The 19,944-nt window shown below is 35.8% G+C and overlaps 2 protein-coding genes and 1 long non-coding RNA gene across 5 annotated transcripts; 1 reads left to right on the top strand and 2 right to left on the bottom strand.

Annotated features, from left to right (window-relative positions):
• Nucleotides 1-120: 120 nt before the first annotated feature.
• LOC122301057 (protein ROLLING AND ERECT LEAF 2-like) lies at nt 121-5,138 on the bottom strand. Its single transcript, XM_043112129.1, has 4 exons — nt 3,887-5,138; nt 3,407-3,582; nt 1,879-2,099; nt 121-1,040 (listed from the first exon to the last, which is right to left on the bottom strand). The coding sequence occupies exons 1-4, from the start codon at nt 4,851-4,853 to the stop codon at nt 245-247; spliced, it is 2,160 nt and encodes a 719-aa protein (XP_042968063.1). The 5' UTR covers nt 4,854-5,138; the 3' UTR covers nt 121-244.
• A 6,899-nt stretch (nt 5,139-12,037) lies between these two features.
• LOC122301055 lies at nt 12,038-13,266 on the bottom strand. Its single transcript, XR_006240125.1, has 3 exons — nt 12,900-13,266; nt 12,377-12,579; nt 12,038-12,233 (listed from the first exon to the last, which is right to left on the bottom strand). It is a non-coding gene; the product is annotated as an uncharacterized LOC122301055 (long non-coding RNA).
• Nucleotides 13,267-15,413: 2,147 nt separating this feature from the next.
• On the top strand, nt 15,414-19,603 carry LOC122301054 (G-type lectin S-receptor-like serine/threonine-protein kinase CES101). Of its 3 annotated transcripts, XM_043112126.1 has the most exons (8): nt 15,415-16,694; nt 17,026-17,127; nt 17,226-17,437; nt 17,518-17,728; nt 17,845-18,082; nt 18,197-18,347; nt 18,462-18,791; nt 19,569-19,603. In XM_043112126.1, exons 1-7 carry the CDS (start codon nt 15,533-15,535, stop codon nt 18,753-18,755), a joined length of 2,370 nt encoding a protein of 789 aa, XP_042968060.1. In that variant the 5' UTR covers nt 15,415-15,532; the 3' UTR covers nt 18,756-18,791; nt 19,569-19,603. The 3 variants fall into 3 exon arrangements, with proteins under 3 accessions (XP_042968061.1, XP_042968060.1, XP_042968059.1); XM_043112125.1 differs by lacking the exon at nt 19,569-19,603 and having other exon boundaries at nt 18,462-19,147; XM_043112127.1 differs by lacking the exons at nt 17,026-17,127; nt 19,569-19,603 and having other exon boundaries at nt 15,414-16,694; nt 18,462-19,147.
• Nucleotides 19,604-19,944: the final 341 nt, after the last annotated feature.

Genomic DNA, 19,944 nt, shown 5'->3' with positions numbered 1-19,944 from the left:
ATTAAAGAAAAAGAACATAACATTCACTCTCATAGCAGTAAGGATCTTTCTTTTCCTTTTTTTTTTTTTTTCGAAAAATATATAGCAGTAAGAATCTTATAACACTATGCCGGAATTCAATTTGATGAACACGACTATATATGATTCTGAGGGCCAGTCTGAAATAAGAATTGCAAGATATTGTGATTTACACATCACAGATCAAACATGACTATGCAAATTATACAAAGCTTATACAATTTTCTCATGATGAACTGTTTTTTGAATTCGAGGGCTGTGATATTGAGCTCAAGTTTCTGTACATCTCTGAGCATGCCCGAGCAAAATCTGACATTGCTCTAAAGAGCTCTGGCAAGCGGTTTTTTAAATTTCCCAAAGACTTCTCCCTTACCTGAAGGCAGTGCCTCTCGTAGGCTTCCTGCTCATCTTCCAACCTCTTCTTCACCGAGTCCACCATAAACTGCTTCTCTCCAAGGAGATCATGTTGATGGTTGTCCCCTGCGCTGTCTGGATCCAACCCATCAGGTACCTTTTGCTGCAAGTATTTGCCATGCCAGTCTTCAAATTGCCGGGTCTTGCGGTTAAGCTCCCTGCGGGTGTCTTCACATTTTTGCTTCAACTTGAACTCCTCCTCTTGTAGCACAAATATAGTATCTATTACAGCAGCAAAGTTGTGTAGAGCAGTTCTAGCAATTTCATCAGGCAGTTTCTCCAGATGGTCGTGCCAAGCATGTAGCAGGTCACGAATAGGGGGTTTTTCAACTGGAAGAGAAATCTTCTCTTTCAAACTGCTGTCAATAGGGATGAGATTTAGTTTTAACCAATTGTTGAGGGCCCTAATGTACTCTTTCTGATGGTTCACTAACTTCTGAAATTGTGAATGCCAGTCCATCACAACAACCCGCAGCTGGTACGTACGCTCATGGTGGTGCTCACTCGTTTCCTTGGGCGATTGAGAGAGGTCAAGATATTTCAGTGCTTCTACAGTTTTTTTCTGGTTCTCATGGTGAGACTCCATGGCTTTCCACATAGTGGCCATCCTGCAGTTCATACAATTTAGTAAGGGCATAACAAATTTGTGAATATGGTCTTTTTCTTTTGGGGATGGGGGAGGGTTTGGGGTCCCCGTAAACAACTTATAGATACACATGCAAGGTAGTAGGAGGGAAAAAAAAAAAGGAGAAGGAACATTGTCACTGTGACAAACTACCATCCAAATACGGATGTGAATCATCAAATTCAGGTTTCCTCGAAGATGTTCATGAACAAGACAAATCCTCAATTCATATTGAAGGGCACCAACATTATCATAACTCCATGGGCTTTCTGCAAAGCATAATTTGAGGATGCGAAGGCATTTACCATAACATAATGCAAACCGCATCGGCCACAACGTAACAAAGTTAAATAAAACTTAGTGGTAAACAGAAGCTTAAGAAGTTGAACAATATTCAGAAAGCTAGAAAAACATGGTAGAACATGGTGAAAAGAACAGTTCTTTCCACAGAAGACTACCGAACTAAATTTGAAGTGGAGCAACGTTGCCCACAGAATCAAGCAGAAAATATGACATAACAAAAACTGGAGTTTGGAGCATTAATTATACGTGCATAGCCTTCAGGTTGAAAGCAAAACTTGAAATTAGTGCATCATTTATTGCACAAAATCATCACCATGATCTGTTGAAACTGTTTATACGGTCTGACAAACCCACACAATAGTATTTACAATTTTATTTCCTTGCCTTTAGTTAGTGAAGCATTATCAGCATTAGATAATAATTGACAGGAGATAGCAAGGGTACATCAAGAAAATATATTCTCACTCAAATGAAATCACATACCACTAACATAACATTTTCATCACATTGCTACTCACCCTTCAACAAGCTGAAAAAGTTTTGGGTATAATTGCTCATCTCGTAAACGATTTATCTCTAGAACCGTTGAATCCATGGATTGCATGTCAACAATGTATCTTGTATGAAGATGACTTACTACTGCTTTTGCTTTCTCCAATGCTTCAGAGTTGGTACCTCGTTTCTTCCTGTTCAGTGACGCAACCTTTTTTTGGTACTCATATTTCATAAGCTCACCTGCCTATCCAGCAACAATCAGCCACAAACACTAGAATTGTACACGATTGATTTTTCATACAGATAAAACAAGCTGCACTATTGTTAACCAAAAAGAAGTTCACATGGCTAAGGTGCATGTAGGGTAATATCACAAAAATGTTATATATCTGAATCCAAGCCAACTGTTCTCATCGGCCAAACACACAGGTGTGGAAGGTGGATGGATTGCTGCCAAAGGGTTGACATGGAGATGAGCTTCTTGAGTAACATATTCATATAAACCAATAAAAGCAAGCACAGATATGCATGGTTTTCAGGTGCAGGGTTCAAGGTTCCTAGAGAGGAGAGTAGGACTTCAAGTGCACTCTACACTGGGCATGTTTAACCCAAATCCTACCTTGGATGTCCTACCTTTCTAATTGTTCATCGCACGTTGTAACGAAACTGAAGATCACCTCAGATTTGTTAACCTCAAAACACATCAATAGAAACCAACGGCTCTTTCCCATAATCCTGGACTTCAAGTTGCACAATTGATGGGATGAAAGCACCAAACACGGTGGAGCAATCCTCTTGCCAACGCAGGCCTTTGATGTTGTACATATGTTAAAAGGACTGAGATGCAAGCATTGTGGTAAGCTGTTCTATTTGTATGATAATAGGATTATGAAGAAAGTCAAGATGCACCCACTTAGCCATCATGAGCCATAGATAGAGCTCACTGGAGTTCAATACATCGACCAAGACTGGTTTTTACTAGGGTCTATTTCTTAGATGAACTTAATGACAATCAAAAGGAGCAACATCTTAGCAAAGGAGCTGTAACTGGTAATTTATCTCTGCACACAGCCTATTATCAACTCAAAGGAAAGTTAACATGTACTCGAGAAATGCTCAAGCATACACATTCTGCCAGTCACATTCTGCTCAAGCATACACAAAGGAAAGTTAGCAAGTCAAATGCACACACAAACACATACGCAGAGCAATAACAAATAAGCACACAATATAAGAGCTGAAGTCATTCTGCCAAAAAGAATGACTTCAGTCTCATATCATTGGTCAATTTAAGGACCACACCAAACGCAGGCCCTGCTAAGCAACAGGGCTTAGCTAGGCATAGAATAACTATGGACGGTTGGTTGCATCAAAGAGATTAGCAAACTCAGCTACAGTTCATGCCGTAAAGATGGGCTAAAGGTGGAGGAAGTATATTTAATATAGAAATAAACTAGTGATGAATTCATGCCAAACACGTTAGGGTTGATCGATAGAACTTGAGAGAAAAAAATGTGAAGTAACAAAACCAATGGAAATATTGCAACGTACCTTCACTTCATCATATAGCTTTTTCTCCCATGCCAGCAACTTATCCAGCACGGTCGCATGAGTTTCTTGCTCTTCTGATTCGAAGTCATCCTTCCCATCATCGGCGTTGTCATTCCCTTTAAATGACCGATTCCATGTGATAACACGCATCACTCTTTTGGAGTGATCGATATGTCCTATCAAACAACCAGCGATATATTAAAAACCTCGAACGTCACCACAGGCTAAAGATCACATGACAACTACGAAGTCAAGGTTTTAGTAACAATCAGATAATCATCCTAACAGCATATACAAATGCTAGGAATCACCACCAATTCAATACAAAACGACTTGCAATTCACTAACTATCACCGTCAAAGTCACCTTCTACAAGCTCATCATACCCATTACCCAAATGTGAGGGAATTGGATCCTCAAAGAAAATGATATCAGCATCATAACTAAAACGGTTCAAGCTAAACAATTCAACCCCATTACCTCGATTATCCGCGAAATTAGAGTGATAATGCAACCTGGTCGCCTCGAGCATCTTCGAAACCTCGTGGGCACTCTCGGAAGCTTTCAAGAAATGGTCGTCCAGCGCCGAAAATATCTGCAACAAATTCACACTCGGCTTCACCGTCCTCTTCCCCTCCGCTCCACCCGTCGCCTGCTTCCCCTTCTTAACAGTCCTCCCCACTGCAGGGACTACCCCCTCAACCTTTTCAGTTCCCCTAACTTCGCTGCCTCCGCCGCCGCCGCCGTCTTCCACTCCCTTAGGCTTTTCTACGGACATTTTCCGCTCAATTTCCTCGCGCCTCACAGAATCCGCCACGCCCTCCGCCACCGGCGGGGCATCACTCAAGGTCGCTCCGGGCACCTCGACCGAGAAAAAGTAATCGTAGGGTGTATCTTGCGGCTGAGCCGGCATCGGCACCTCCTGCTGCGGGACCTGCGACACAGGCGGTGGAGGTGGTGGGCCACCCTCGTCTTCCAGAACTCTGGAGTTTCTATGACTACTACCGCCACGCCTTTTAAGCCTGTTACGAGGGTCCTCGGCGTCGGACTCGGCGCCCTCCTCCTCCTCGATGATCGTGCCTGCCACGGGCCTCGGAGGATCTGGCTTTTGGATCTTGATCTCTGGCATGGAGGCGGCGCGGGAGAGCGGTGGGAGGTTGGGGTCGAAATTGGGGAGAGGGGGAGGAGGTAAAACGACGTCGAACGATGCGGGGGAGGAGAAGGGAAGGGTGGGATGAGCAGAGGAGGAGGAGGAAGGAAATTGGGAAACCTCGCCTTGGGCATAGTCGCTGAGGGCAGCGCCGGTGGTCTTGAGATTGATGGCATAGGAGGAGTGGGCAGCGGCGAAGGCGTTGCGGGCCGAGACGGCTTCCTTCATGTAGCGTTTGCGGTCCTTGCAACGGGACACCGCCTCCTCGTTCTCGATCTTGGACTGGCTGCAACCCATCCTCCGATTCTTACTAAATTCTCGACGTTGCAGAACCGAGCATATAGAAATGCAAATTGCGTGAGCGCAACGCAGAGACGGAGAGAGGGAGAAGGAGAACCGAATAGTCAAAAGGTCAAAGCTTTGGCTGTTTTTCTCCTATACAAAAAGTCCTAGATGCTGGCTCACTCCACTCCATTCTTCGATCTAAGGTAATTTTTTCTTTTCTTTTGTCTAATTTTTTTGGGGTAGATAAGGATGGGTCGAACATTCACGAAGGTTTTCCAGAGCCAAGAAGATGAACTAAAAACAACCTATTTGAATATGGAAAATCTAGTTGCAACTGTAATTATGAATTTAATGTGATTAATTAAAAAATAAATTTTATTAAAAATAATATTAATTTAAATTTAAATGTAAAAAAATTAATATCAATATATAAATTAATACATAATTTTACATCAAAGCTCAATCGATATAAATTTGATCGACTTTAAAACGAATACGAAGAAATGTGTAAGTTACGATGGTTAAACGTACTGGACTGGACTGTCCTGCAAACTGTTCTGACAGATTATACTTACCAATGTTACCATTTGTACTGCATTGGAAAGCTGAGTTGCTGCCCAGCTGGAGCCCGGTGTCGGAATAGCACCAATCCCGAACCTGACAACTAGAATTTGCTCCCTCTCTTTTAATTTTTTTTAATATAAATATTAGTTATTATTTCTACGCTACATATTAATATATATTTTTTATTTTTTATTCAAATAATATTTTTTTAAATACATATATTTACATAATAATATATATTAAAATAAAAATATCAAATGGTATAGAGATAATATAGAGAATGATAAGTGCAAACTCTCTCTTTGTAATGTTTAGTACAACTACGAGTTTATTTTATAAATACGCGGGCATTAAAATGGAAAAAGGTTTTTATGCTTTTTACAATAGAATCTAGGCCTGCAACCCGGCCCACCGAAGGTAGATTTGGGGCCAACCCGACCTGATCCGCAATGATCAGATTAGACCAAAAACTTTCAAACCGCATGCTACATTTCGCCCTTTTCTTTTTCCTTTATTCCTTCATTTCTTAGCACCAACACCCTACCACCATTAACATTAACAAACCCAGAAGCTTCACCATCGTCAACTAGGTTGCTACTATCGTTGTTATTACTTATCTCCATCTCTAACTGCTCACTCTCTTTACAACGTCATTCCATTAGGTTTTTGGATTTTAGTGAGATGAGACGCAAATTTCGTGAGTCGGTGAAACGTAATCGAAAAAGGAATCGATGTCACCATAGAAAATGAGAGACAAAAGTTAGACTACTTTTTTCTTACAGAAGTTGAGAGAGTGCCCAACTTGGCATACCTTCATATCTCATTTTCATTGTTCTCGCAACCAAAGAGGACCATCAAAGTCTTTCTATGAAGCTCAAATTGAGTTGCTGTTATTTTATAATCCTGAGAAAATCATGAGGGGAGTATGGGCGAGGAAAAGGAATACGATCTTATAGCAACGATCATGGAGAGACCGAGAGAGATCTGATAAGAGTGTGGGTTTTTTTTTTTCTTCTCCTACGTTAAATCAAGTCACTCAAATCGAGTTGCTGTTGTTTTAAAATCAACCGAGGTTCTGAAATCTGTGATTGATTCTGAAAGATGTTAGGGTTTGAGGACAATAGAGATGGAGACGGTTTCAATGGGTTGATCGGTTTCAACGTGTAATAAATCCGTTAAAGGGATTGACCTGTTGAACCTGACTTTAGTTGGGTGGGCCCATATCGAGTCTTTCGGATTAATCAAGTCAGGCCCTTTTATGCATAGGCCTAGTAGAATCTACCCTCTCTTTTTTTTTTTTTTAATAAAAAATCTACTTTTTTTTTATAGGAAAATTTTATGCACTATATTATCATCTAACTTATATCTTACTAAGTAAGATGTTGCAGATTTATCACTATTAGTAATAAATACTCTACATCATATATAATAGAATGCAAGTGAGATAGTGGTGTATATATAACATTACTCTTTTTTTTTTTTTTTTATAAAGATTCTATGCAGAGAGTGACTTATATAAATCATTTCTCATTTTTTAGCCATTAAAAAGTGTTTTTGATACTTAATTTCAAATTATAGAATTTGAGTTTTTGGGTTTTTTTGAGATTACATTACGAGTCTTAAAAAGTGTTTAAGCAACTTTAAAAGCTATTTAATAGGAAAATTAGATTGTTGTGAGTGTTTCATATTAAAATACTTTCTATCGCAAATAAACTAAAAAATATATTTGAGGAAAATTAACATTTTAATATTTTTTTCCGTATTTCATTTTTTCGAATTATGCGTTACGTAATTTGAATTTTAAAAAGATTGTCAATGGTCAAAAATATCCATATAACTTTCAGATAATTACAATTTTAAATCTTTCAAAGATATGACCATAGTTTTTAAAAAATCAAATAACCGTTATTTCTTTCTCAAAAAACCTTTTTTTTTATTTGTTACAAACAAATATAAAATGTTTGAAAGTGATTTAAATATATGGTTATCAAATAGTAAATAACTTTTTAATAGTATAATTTATTACTTAAGCAATAATTTTTTTTTTTTTATCGCAATTCCAAACATGCACCTAATCTAACACGTATATCTATTTTCAGTTGTTTGATTCTTGAGAAAATTCAGTGTGTGTTCATAGAACTTGTGTAATTGGAAAAAAGTATTAGTATTTATTTAGAAAAATGGTATTTACAGTCATAAAATGCGAAAATTTCGTACAGTCCCTTTAAAAAAAGTGAATAAATATGAGTCGATCTATTTAAAAAAAATTAATTTTTTAATAGTAGATCTTACTTTTTCTTAAAATGATTGGGTGATATTTGCACACTCTACGATTGTACATAATTGAAGTGAGTGATTTTTACATTGAATTATCCAAAATACACTTACAAAAAACTTATTGTTGAGAGCCTGTGTGCAAGTACAACCCATCCCATGATTAGTTGAGACACTATTTTTAGCTACCCAATGCCAATAAATAAATAAATAATTAATTATTTTTAAAAGAAAAAGATATTACCTGCCACGGGTCACCACAATTAGCCCAATTTTTATGAATTTTTTATTCTATTTTTAAAGTACTAGACTCCACCGTAGAACAAACATTTTGTGGCATCTTGAATATTTAAAAAAATAATAATAAATTTAAATATATATATATATATTGCACGAAGCTGTTTAGGGGACCTGGCCTCCCGGAGTCCCGGTGCCGTCCCATGCATGGATATCATGTATTCATGTGAACATAATTCCTGCACGAGAAGAGATTATCAATAAATGGAAAAAACTAACGAACAATATTGAATCTTGATCCCTCAAAGTTGTGATGTTAGTCATGAATCTGCACGTTCATTACAAATCTAATTAAAGTAGCTTGCATATATACACGCACAAGTCACAACGGTTTTAATTTAAATGAATAACATTTCTATAAAATTATAATATTTTTACAATATTTTTATCGACATTTCACAAAATTAATGTTTTATTTCGCACTAGAATTTTAAAATAATTATGATACTTTTGGACAGACAAGCATATCTATGCGTTGGCTTGGCTACAACTCTAAGAGCAAAATTGAATTGAGTTTTTCAATTTTTGGAATCAAATTTATTTAAAAGTAATGTTACGTACAGTTGTAGAATATGTAATTGTTTATTAAAAATTAATTTTTTTATATTAATCTCATATTTATACATTTTTTTTTTTTAAGATTAGAAATGTATGCGCATTCTATAATTATAAATATTATATATCTTTACTTAATAGCCTGCCTCATCTGTCATAAACTCCTCAAATCCATCTAGATGCACCTGTCATCTTTATGCATTATTTTTCGAGAAATACTTTTTGCAGTAGGCAGATGCAGTCGGCGTGCAGTCGGCTACCAAAAAAAAATTAATACGAGATCTATATAAAAAAAAATTATTTTTATAATTTTTTATAATTCATGTAGGTCCCCCTGAATATAAAAAAATTTTTTTATAATTTTTTTTTATTTATTCTGTACAGCTGACTGCACGCCGACTGCATCTGACGACTGGATATAGCAAAGCCCTTATTTTCCACATTTTCCTCCTAGCAATACTCATGATGTTCTGTCTATACCTTTTACCAGTTTTCCAAAACAAATATTCACAAACAATCTAGACTCTGAAACCCACCGATTTGGAATTTTCTATGGTCTGATCTCCAATCCCATCATCTAAAAGGTCAAAAACGGTGTACTCATTATTTTTTTATATAGTTTTTAAAATTAAAAAAATTTATTTAGCTGAATTTAAACACATTAAAGTCAAACAGAGTTTGGAAGAAAGCATTTTATTAGATGGTTATATAAAAGTTGTGGAATCTATAGTACCATTTTTTATAACTTAAAACAAACACAAACAAACAACAGCCAAGACTAGAAACATACGTGTAGTTTTTCATTCAGCAGCATCTGATGAGAGTCAAAGACTTAAATAGGTAAGATCATTTAGATCAACTGTCAATATCTTAATTTTTCACTAAAAGAACCAAGAATTGAATCCTCTCTATCCATCCAAACAAAAAAAAAAAAAAAGAGGCCAAATAAAGCTCGCCAAGCAAAACATTGAAATTTAGAAAAATCTAATTGTAAGCATAACTGTGTACTAATACGTATACTAATTTAATGTGATTAGTCAAAAAATAGATTTTATTGAAAACAATACTAATTTAAATTTTGAATATGAATGAATCAATAATGGTATATAAATTAATACGTAATTTTATTTATATGCAGCAAAATTCTTAAAATTTGATCCATTATGATTCATTTTGTGGGTGCCAGATGACAGTGTTTACAATATCACTTCTTCTATATAGATGCCACTTTGCACACGAAGATGTGCACGAACTTGACATCAACACATATTTTATTAAAAAAATAAAAAGAAGAAAAGAGAAGAGAATAGAAAAAGAGTTTTATTACCTACAAACAAAGTCACGTACTAAGCTGCATACCAATATTGATTCATTTATATTTAAAATTTAAATTAACACTATTTTCAATAAAATCTATTTTTTGATCAATCACATTAAATTAATATACAGATTAATATATAATTATGCTTGTAACTAGATTTTTTCATTAAAAAAATATCAAAAAGAAAGAAGATGCTCTTTTGAGAAACCAATGGGCCAACCGCAAAACCAAATCCAACTGCAAACACATTTTTTTTTTATTTTTTTTCTATGATGAGGTGGAGGTTAAGGTTTGGTTTGGATAATGAAAGAGTTTTATTTCATATCATTATAATTTTTTTAAATTTGTACGTAAAATATAATAAATAATTTAAAATTTTTAAATTTTAAAATAATAATAATATTAAAAATAATATTTTAATAATATTTAATTCAACTTTTAACTTTCATATAAAACTATCTATCTCATTTTACTATTCCAACCGCTCCTTAATATCTCTTTCATCCTCATAAGCACTCAAGTCTTTAACACGAGCTCGACGAAAATCGTTGAAAGTGTTGGTATGGGTACTTGTACGGGAAGTTTCAAGCCAACTACCATTGACTTGAAAAAAAAAAGGCATACAAACAACGGCCAACATTACACCACATTAAATATATTGTATTTATTTAATTGATTATAAAATGTTAATTTCGGTTTAAATCAAAGAAAGATATTGATCTTGAAGTAGAATCTCACATGTGACATCGGTTTGCGTTGTAATGCAGCCTGTCGAGTTTCCCGGACAGTAATGTAGGATGGCCATGACTTGATCATGTGAGGGCTTAGGCCTATTGGAGGTTTAATTTCTTCTTGAATTGTCAATGGTAGTAGGCCCATTGAAGTCCATTCATATGAACCCATTTTGGAGGAGGTCGTATTGTAATTATGTTGAAGTAACTTGAATAGCTGGATATCCCGAAAAAGGGATAAGAAGTGTAGAAGACAAAAGCCCATTTTTGGTGAGTATGTTATTCACCTTAAATTCGTAACGTGGCCTACGAAGAATTAAAAACAAACTGCAAAGGTACCATTTTTCCTTTCAAACAATACGTTTATTTTTCATTGATTCTATAAATGTAGAGGATCAATGTCAATGATGCATAATACTGATGACATATGATTCAGTTCTTCAAATGACGCAGCATATCCCTAAGAGCATTGACATTGACTTCATCCAAAATCTAACCAAATGTAAAATATGATAAATTTCATCGAAATGCAGCTGCATTAGATTAGTCAAAAGGATAAGTGGAAAGTTTTTAGCTATAGTAAATCTATAGGCTCATTCAAATTTAAAGGGTTGCTATTCACCAACCAAATGTATTTTTTATTCGAGGAATGCTACTCAACCTCTCCAACCTCCACACACCATATTTTTTTAAAATTTTAAAATTTTTCATATTTTTTTAAAGATTTTTATTGAATGTATTCTTTTTAAATTAATTAAAATTTTCTATTTATTATCCATATATTAAATATTTAATAAAAGAAAAAAATTAAAAAAAATATAATGTGTGAAAGTTGTGTGAATAGTAAGATGTTGTGTAGATTTTTTTTTTTTTATTCCCATTTATTCCCCCAACGGTTAGAAAATGCAAACATTGTTACGAGCCCAGACACGAGCATGAGTGTGAAGTTATCCTTTCCCTCTCTCAATAAAAAAAATGAAAATTACTATTATTAAAAAATAATATTATATTATTATTTTGATGAATTTAATAACTAATCTAATATATTTTTATGGATATGGAGGTTTTGAATTTATGAAAAATATGTATTTTTTAATCAAATTTTAAAGATGATTTTGATGAAGCCGTTGTAACATTGGATCCAAATCCTAGTGCCTACATAGCCCAGAACTTAATGAATAAGATGCCGAGGAGAAAATGCCGGTGGCAACATGGATTTTTATGGACGATTCCTTCTTCACATTTAAATCCCACTTGGGTTTATCTTCGTCTTGGAGCAGAGGCAAAACACGGACCAATGTGTTGAGCCCTATCTCACGTTGAGATGACATGACGACTGAGACATTGCAATCATGGAATTCAACGCCAAATGCGGTTAAAGTACGGTGCTTTGCAACTTTGGCCAATGTGCATATCCTATTTCATGCTTTTTCCCCTTTTAAATCAAGCAATACTTCGAAGTAAATTCAGTGATGGTTCCTTCGTAAATAGTTTACAGATTCGTTAATCAAATGTACAATGCTAAAAAGAAAACTATCTTGAGATTCTCAACCCACACAATTTGAGCTTGATCTGCCCTGTTCTCAGCGCGAATATCATCAACTCACTACTCCATCAATGGTTATGATTGCATAAAAGTTTAGTACCAATCTGAAACAAAATTGGGATTAAATATATTAGTTCCTAGCATCTACCTTCCTTTCCCAAGTTCTCAAATCTCAACTGCAGGAAAAAATAATACATGAAATCCCCAGCTAGGGGATGAAGAATTTCTGTGGGGAAGGGGTAGCTACCAGAAACACCTCAAGATGTTGATGAGGAAATGGAACAAATAGTTTTCTCGATCGAGGAATTCAGTCCGCACCAGGCGTTCCAAGTTGAGATTTCTTGGGAGAAGATCGCTGTAGTAAAGTAAGGTAGTGACGGAGGCTGCTGGTTGAGCCACTAGAGCTGTGAGCAGCCTCACCAGAGACCGAACCAAAAAAGGCAAAAATGTCTGCAACAGTAAGAAAAAAAAAAAAAAAAAGCACAGAAATTAAAGCCTTTAACGAACTACCCATTTGGAGAACAACACATAAACACTACTTGATTTGCCGCATGTTAGGAAACCAGAAGGTGAATGGCATAATAAAGCGCAAAATGTTCAATAAAGACAAACATGAACAGAGTTCAAAAGCAAAATTTATGTTTTACTAAAGATGAACATGTGCATAAACACACAAAGATTAACACTCTTTCAGGTATTGTTGAGGAGAATCGATTCCATTTCCAACACAAATACAAGTTTGCATGCATTTAGAGAGAAAGAGAGCATACCATGACTATGATTATGACTCAAGCAAGAAAGAGAAAGTGGTCGGGAAGAAAAAAGAATATAGGTTGAAACTTGAAATCATGGGATTTTTCCTTGGCGGGGAAAAGAACAAAGAAAATAGAAAAGGGAAGAGGAAGGGGAGTTGGGTTTGGGTTGGTCTGGTCGCTATGTAATAGATTCAAAAGTTAGTTAAGTGGCAGTCTACAGCTGTTATTCAGACCTAACCTTCAAAGTGTCAAACACAAACTGTAAAAACTGCTAAAAAAACAAAAAAAGACGAGACCCTGAGAAATCCGGAGGAGAAACGCTCTGATTATGAGTGTTAAAAGCAGCTGGGTCTCGTCGCTACCAACATTGGGCCTATCGACGCCGAACAAAACCTCGGAGAAAACTAGACTTGAGAAAAAATAAAAAAATAAGGAGAAGACAGCAAGAGAATCTACAAGAGAATCAGAGGAAACTGTGAGAAATTCTGTGGAATGCTTCAACTTATTAGAACTTTCTTTGTACTTTTTTGTCAAGAAAATTACGTTTTGAATAAGAAAATTACTTCTTTGACAAGAAAATAATAAAATATTTTAAAATATATTTTTTTGATTGGCAATCGGGTGTTCAGATATAACATTTCAACTAATATAGAGAGTGTACATGCCTTAAATGAGGAGTTTCTGCAAGAAAAATATCATAAAATATAAAAATAAAACAACTAGGTTTTTAGTTAAAAAACAGGGGACTTGGGGGCCAAGGATTGATGATTCAGTGGGTGGGTGACAAATGTTTTAAATTTTACGATTTTACTTATTAAATTTTGGGGGAGTTAATATTTAATTACCAGGATCAACGGTTATTGGCCCATAGGAAGTCTTGAAAACAAAGCCGCCAATAGACTTGCGGGAAAGAAAAGGCTGAACAATGAGACAGATTGAATGGATGGTTGCTTTTTCTAAGCTCTAAGCCTAAAGTCACTCTCTTCACACGATCATCATAATGACATCTCGCAACATTTGTTGGTTTTGATTCTTGAACCATTTTTTTTTTTTTTTTTTTGGGTTTAATTTCTTTTACTAAGTACATATTTTGCCCAATATAATGTGAATGCTTTTGAAAAAGAAGGTGCTTGCTTAGGTATAACTGTGTTGAACATTTAAATATATTTGTTCTAGTTGAGAAATGATATTTATAATTATAGAATATGCAAATACGGCACATTTATTTTTTTTTAAATTAATAAATATAAAATTCATATAAAAAATTAATTTTTTTAAAAAAATACGCGATACTTACACAATCTATAATTATATCTAACACTACTCTTCTCAATTTGGGATGTAGACAGAAATAAGAAGTTTCCTCTTCCAACTTTACTGAACATGATCCATTTTTTCCATCCTGTGTGGCCAGCAACTAGCTTGCGTTCTTGGGATAAAACTGAAAATGTAGAAAGATGAAAAATAAAAATAATTTAGATTGAATGAATGTAATTTGATTCTTTACTTAAATTTACCTCTTTTTTATTTGTCCTTTTTTTTTTTTTTTTTTTAGAATAAGTGATAGTATAACACAATAATAAGAGTGGAAGTTGGAGTATGAACCTTAATTCCACATTCCACATTATTTAATTTAATTTAAGTATTGGACCCACTTGACCCGGGTGGCATCCAAGTTGGCGTCTTTTGGGCTGCTAAAAATCCACGTGCTTTGACGCAAGACGAGTGAGGCAAACGTCAACAGCATTTTCAATCTTGACAGGGAGCACGGTGGACTTTGAAGAGCCGTATGAGGAGGGGGGGTGGGAAAGCAACTGATTCTCCACCTATACAGCCATAAATACAGATGAATACAAGAAAATTTTTTGAGCTGATGGATATGTTATGTGGTTTTGTGAACGTTTAAAGCTTATTTCAAATAATTTTGTGTTCTAAAGTGCAAGATGGAGGGGCACCCACATGGGCAGACTCCCTCCTATGCCGTAAGGACCATGCGTTCCATGCTTTTAAATTAAAAGTGGTAACGGACACTTTATTACGAGGATTGAAGCCTGGCCGTGAGTGGTGCACAGGGAGGGCTACATATAATTCTCCTCAGCCGGTTCCTACACAATCCTAGATCAGTATAGAATCTCTCTATTTTTTTTCTTTTTTTGTTCCTCTTGAGCAAGCATTTAGGTTGTGGAGTTTGTTGAGTATTTCTATAGTTTATTCTATGTAGTACACTTCATCACCAAGAGTAGACACTTGAAACTTACTGGATTATTTGATCAACTGGATAAACTTGTGAAGCAACTCAAAAAATTGTGAAGTATTCAGCTTCCCACTCTTACATAAAGCTTAGCCCCTCTGCTTGTTAATCTATTTAAAGGTTATACATCACCAGCAATAATGCAAGTCCAATCGTTGACTCCATTAAAGCAAGCGTGTGGCGTCAAAGGTGACGTATCTCCATTCATACATGTGGTTTCCTCGTCCTGGCCTTTTTGGGTTCGCATCACTAAATAAATATATGTGTGTATGTATGTATGCCATGTATCTTCATAGCATCGCCGAGTCAATAAAGCCAGCGGGTTGTTTGCTTGTATTGGCACATAATAATTTTCTATAACTCAGGGTCTCAGTTCTTGTCTCAAGATTTTCCACTCATGGCTACCAAAGGAAGAGCCCTTATCACGCTCATCCTGTTTTCCTTTTTCCTTATCAGACACTCTCAGTCCGAAAAAGATGTATTGGCGCAAGGCCAAAAGCTTAGAGATGGGGAGCATCTGGTCTCAGCAGAAGATAGATTCAGATTGGAATTTTTTAGTCCAGGAACTTCAAGAAACCGGTATGTGGGAATTTCATACAACCTAGTGAATGATGCAGCAGAGTTGGTTGCCAATAAGAAGGTGGTGTGGGTTGCTAACCGGAACAACCCAATTGCAGACAACTCTGGTATTCTTATGATCGATGAATCTTGTAGATTGATAATCTCACATAGTGGAGGAAGTCTTATTGTGTCCGATTCTGTTCAAGCAGCTAAAAATACAAGTGCCATGCTACTGGATTCAGGCAACTTTGTATTAAGGGAGCTAAATTCAGATGGATCTAAACAGCAGATTCTTTGGCAAAGTTTTGATTATCCTACTGATACGCTTTTGCCTGGAATGAAACTTGGAGTGAGCTTCAAAACTATGCATGTTTGGTCACTGACTTCGTGGATAAGTGAAAACATCCCAGCCAAAGGTTCCTTTACCCTTACCACTTCTTACAATATAGATGGTACTAGTCAGTTGACTATTTGGTGGAAAGGGAATGCCTACTGGACTAGTGGGAATTGGCAAAATGGGCGTTACGAATTTGTAAGATTTTACAATTATGGTAATTACAAGTTTAGCAGCATAGCACACCAAAATGAAAGCTATCTTACATATTCATTGTATGAAAAATATAGTATCTCAGGGTTAATATTAGATCCCACAGGTCAAATGGTAGAGATAACAGGGCTAGCACCATTTGGTGCTGGGTCTTGTTCCTATAATTCCAACCCCGGCTGCATAAAGCAACAGTTGCCGGAGTGCAGGAAGCCTAATGATCGATTTGAGAGAATAAAAGGTGCTATGTCTGGTGAAGGATTCAATTTTGATGGAAATTACAATTTGAGTCTCTTTGATTGTAGATTAAATTGCTTGAATAACTGTTCTTGCATTGCTTATGCTTACTCCGACTACAACCAAACTAGCTGTACAATTTGGATCAGAGGAGGGAATTTTGAAGAAAGCAATTATTCTTATAGCAGGGAGATTTATGTTCTTACTCCAGAAAAAGGTAAGTTTACCCCATCTTTGTCAATTGCGTATGCTTGATTGCAGAACATAGGAAAAAAAAAAAGAGGAAACTTTCCCTAACAAATTCACTAATCATCTAGACAGCAGCTCTCTATGTTCGCAGTTTTGGCATGCTACTCAGAACACACACACACACACACACACACACACACACACACACATATCTACACAGGACAGTCGCCATATTAAAACATCACTTATCCCCAAAGAGATAAAAACAGATGATATTAATAATTAAATTTATGTTCTAACACACACTTGTGGGCGAGACTCCCTATTGATAAGTGTTTAAATATCACTCTTTACTGCAGTAAAGTGGCGGATATGGCTTGTCCCATCTGTGATTGGGTCTGTAGCTTTACTGGCACTGTGCTCGTTATACATTTTCATTCAAAGAAAACGTAGAGAAAAAGGTAATCTAAAAAAAATCACAAGAATAATATCAGAACAATGTTAATCATTGGTTTATTACTAATAACTTTCTATTTGGGGTTCCCTATTTGATTAAAAGGGGAGAATGAAGCAGAGCAAGAAATCTTACAATGTGAGCTAGGAGCTAGAACAACACATTCTAGCAGATCTAGGAAGAGAAAGAAATTCACAGTAAGCAGGAAGAAGGGCAGTGTGTTACAATTTTTCAGCTTTGAAAGCATATCAACAGCAACAAGCAATTTTGCGGCTACATGTAAGCTTGGAGAAGGTGGGTTCGGACCCGTTTACAAGGTACTAATGTAGAGACCCTTCAAAATTAGATGATATGAGAACCTATGATATTTTATTTATTTAATTAGTTATTGTTTCAGGGAATATTACCTGATGGTCAAGAAGTTGCAATAAAGAGGCTCTCCAGAAATTCTGGACAAGGAGAAGTAGAATTCAAGAATGAAATTGTGCTAATTGCCAAGCTGCAACACACTAATCTTGTCAAACTGGTTGGGTGCTGCATTCAGAGAGAAGAGAAGATGTTGATATATGAGTACATGCACAACAAAAGCCTGGATTTATTTCTCTTCGGTTGACAATTTTTAGTACTTAAAAACTTATTTCATTTGTAACTTTTTTTTTTCTTTTGGAGAAAAACAAATAAAAATCAATGCTAGTCCTAACATTTACATATTTCTCATAGACAGGTCCTGTGAAAAAGGACTTATTAGATTGGACAAAACGGTTCAACATCATTCAAGGGATTGCTCAAGGACTTCTTTACCTTCATAAATTTTCAAGACTGAGAATAGTGCATAGAGATCTGAAAGCTAGTAACATCTTGCTTGATGCTGAGATGAACCCAAAGATATCTGATTTTGGCATGGCAAGAATATTTGGGCAAGATGAATCTGAAGCAAATACAAAGAGGGTGGTTGGAACATAGTAAGTAAATCATCAATTTATCTCTGAGCATATGTAAACAAGTATGCATTTGTATTCATGCTTGCATAGATCTAGTCCCTAAATACTGGAAGTTTTTATTGAACTCATATTCAGTGGCTATATGTCTCCCGAGTATGCATTGAGGGGAAAGTTTTCAGTGAAGTCTGATGTCTTTAGCTTTGGAGTAATATTGCTAGAAATTTTGAGCGGAAAGAAGAATAACAGTTTTTCTCATCATGGAAAAGCATCAAGCCTCGTAGGATATGTAAGTTTCTATTCTACATGAGATCTTTGTCCCCAGCTTTTGTCTGAGATGAACACTTCAAATCTGTTCAAAATGTAACTTCGTCATTTCTTGTCCCTCATTTTTTTTTTTCAGGCATGGGAAATGTGGACAGAAGGAAAATGCTTAGAGATTGCAGATCCAGCCTTGGACAATTCCTATGACCCAAACGAAGTTCTGAGGTGCATTCACGTAGGCCTGCTGTGCGTGCAAGACAGTCCAAACGATAGGCCTTCCATGTCTGATGTTGCTTCCATGATTACTAATGGAACTGTGCCAATCCCTGCACCAAAACAACCTGCCTTTTTCATGAATTGTAGTTTGCCGGAAAGCAGGTTGGAAAATCTTGCCTCGAATGATGTTTCAATTTCAGAGGTGGAAGCCAGATGAAAGTGCCAATGATCATTCAATAAATTTTATAGCTTGGTGAGATTAGGAAAATACCAGATGCTTGCCCTTCAAAAGCTCTATTCCAATTGCATCACTTTTATCATTTAAATCTTTGACTGTGCTATATATTTAAGATGGGATTCTGCTTAAAAAAAAATTGGGATTCGTGAGTGACATGAAAATTAATTATTTATTTTTTCTGATCAAGCATGCTTAGTATTATATATGAGTGTGAAGTACAAAAAGAGTTCAAGGTGCTTCATTTCTACTCTCGATAAACAAAATGTATCTAGGAATGTTTTCCAAAGGTATGTAGTAAAAAATTAGATTGGTTATTACTCATTACGCCATTGAGTACACACATTAATTTTAAGTTCGATGGATTTTTACTATTTGTCACTCTTTATATTGTTGAAGATTGCTAGATATATTCGATTATAGGAATGATTTGCCAATACGAAGATGATTCTTTACTTTTAATGGCTATTATGATTATTTGAGAATCGCTCTTTAATATTGTTAAATTTTGTTAGAGCTAAGATGCCATTTGAAAAGCTTAAAGGAATGCTGAACCTTTGGTCATCATTGTATTCGTGGTTTGAATTTTTTATACTCTTAACCTTCAAAATTTTTTCAATATGGTCCCTTCAAATCGCTGAAAATTATTTAATTAATATCTCAAATCTTAAAAATTTAAGTTTCTATTACTAATTCACAATCCCTAGATGTTCCAGTCCGTTTAGGATAATTATGTACAACACAATTAGAACTTGATGTAAATTAGGTTACTTGTACCTTTTGATTGAAGGGCAGAGAAACACTACGTCGGATTAAATTTATTAATAAAATATAAGAAGAAGGAAGCAACCAAATAAATGTTCGACAGTTGGAGTGGAGGACGGAATAGTAAATTTACAATATTGGGAAAAGGCGCGTGCAGTCCATCGCCCCCATTATATAATCCCGAGTCCCTGATTGACTCGCGATCATTTCGTCTTGCATACTGTTAGGGCTCTCTCTTGGGGATTCTGCTTTGCTTTCGAATCCGGCCCGGACCGTAGCCCCAGATCGCAGCCATGTCGTCGAAGCAAGGTATGCTCCCTCTCTTCGAGACCCTAGATTCGTTAATTTTGATTATTGATCCGCCAAAGTCTCTGTGATTTTCCTGTTAATTACGAGAAGAGGAAGC

Source organism: Carya illinoinensis, chromosome 2 (assembly GCF_018687715.1).
Source record: "Carya illinoinensis cultivar Pawnee chromosome 2, C.illinoinensisPawnee_v1, whole genome shotgun sequence".
NCBI lineage: Eukaryota > Viridiplantae > Streptophyta > Magnoliopsida > Fagales > Juglandaceae > Carya > Carya illinoinensis.
The sequence above is the reverse complement of the archived record's forward strand: the minus strand, read 5'-3'. Positions and strand labels throughout refer to the sequence as shown.

Coding starts and splice junctions, on each gene's coding strand:
- LOC122301057 (XM_043112129.1), bottom strand. CDS start 4,853: ATGGGTTGCAGCCAGTCCAAGATCGAGAACGAGGAGGCGGTGTCCCGT. Junction 3,583..3,886: donor TAATTTCGCGGATAATCGAG/GTAATGGGGTTG, acceptor GTTGTTTGATAG/GACATATCGATCACTCCAAA. Junction 2,100..3,406: donor AGCTATATGATGAAGTGAAG/GTACGTTGCAAT, acceptor GTTGCTGGATAG/GCAGGTGAGCTTATGAAATA.
- LOC122301054 (XM_043112126.1), top strand. CDS start 15,533: ATGGCTACCAAAGGAAGAGCCCTTATCACGCTCATCCTGTTTTCCTTT. Junction 16,695..17,025: donor TGTTCTTACTCCAGAAAAAG/GTAAGTTTACCC, acceptor TCTTTACTGCAG/TAAAGTGGCGGATATGGCTT. Junction 17,438..17,517: donor GGTTCGGACCCGTTTACAAG/GTACTAATGTAG, acceptor TTATTGTTTCAG/GGAATATTACCTGATGGTCA.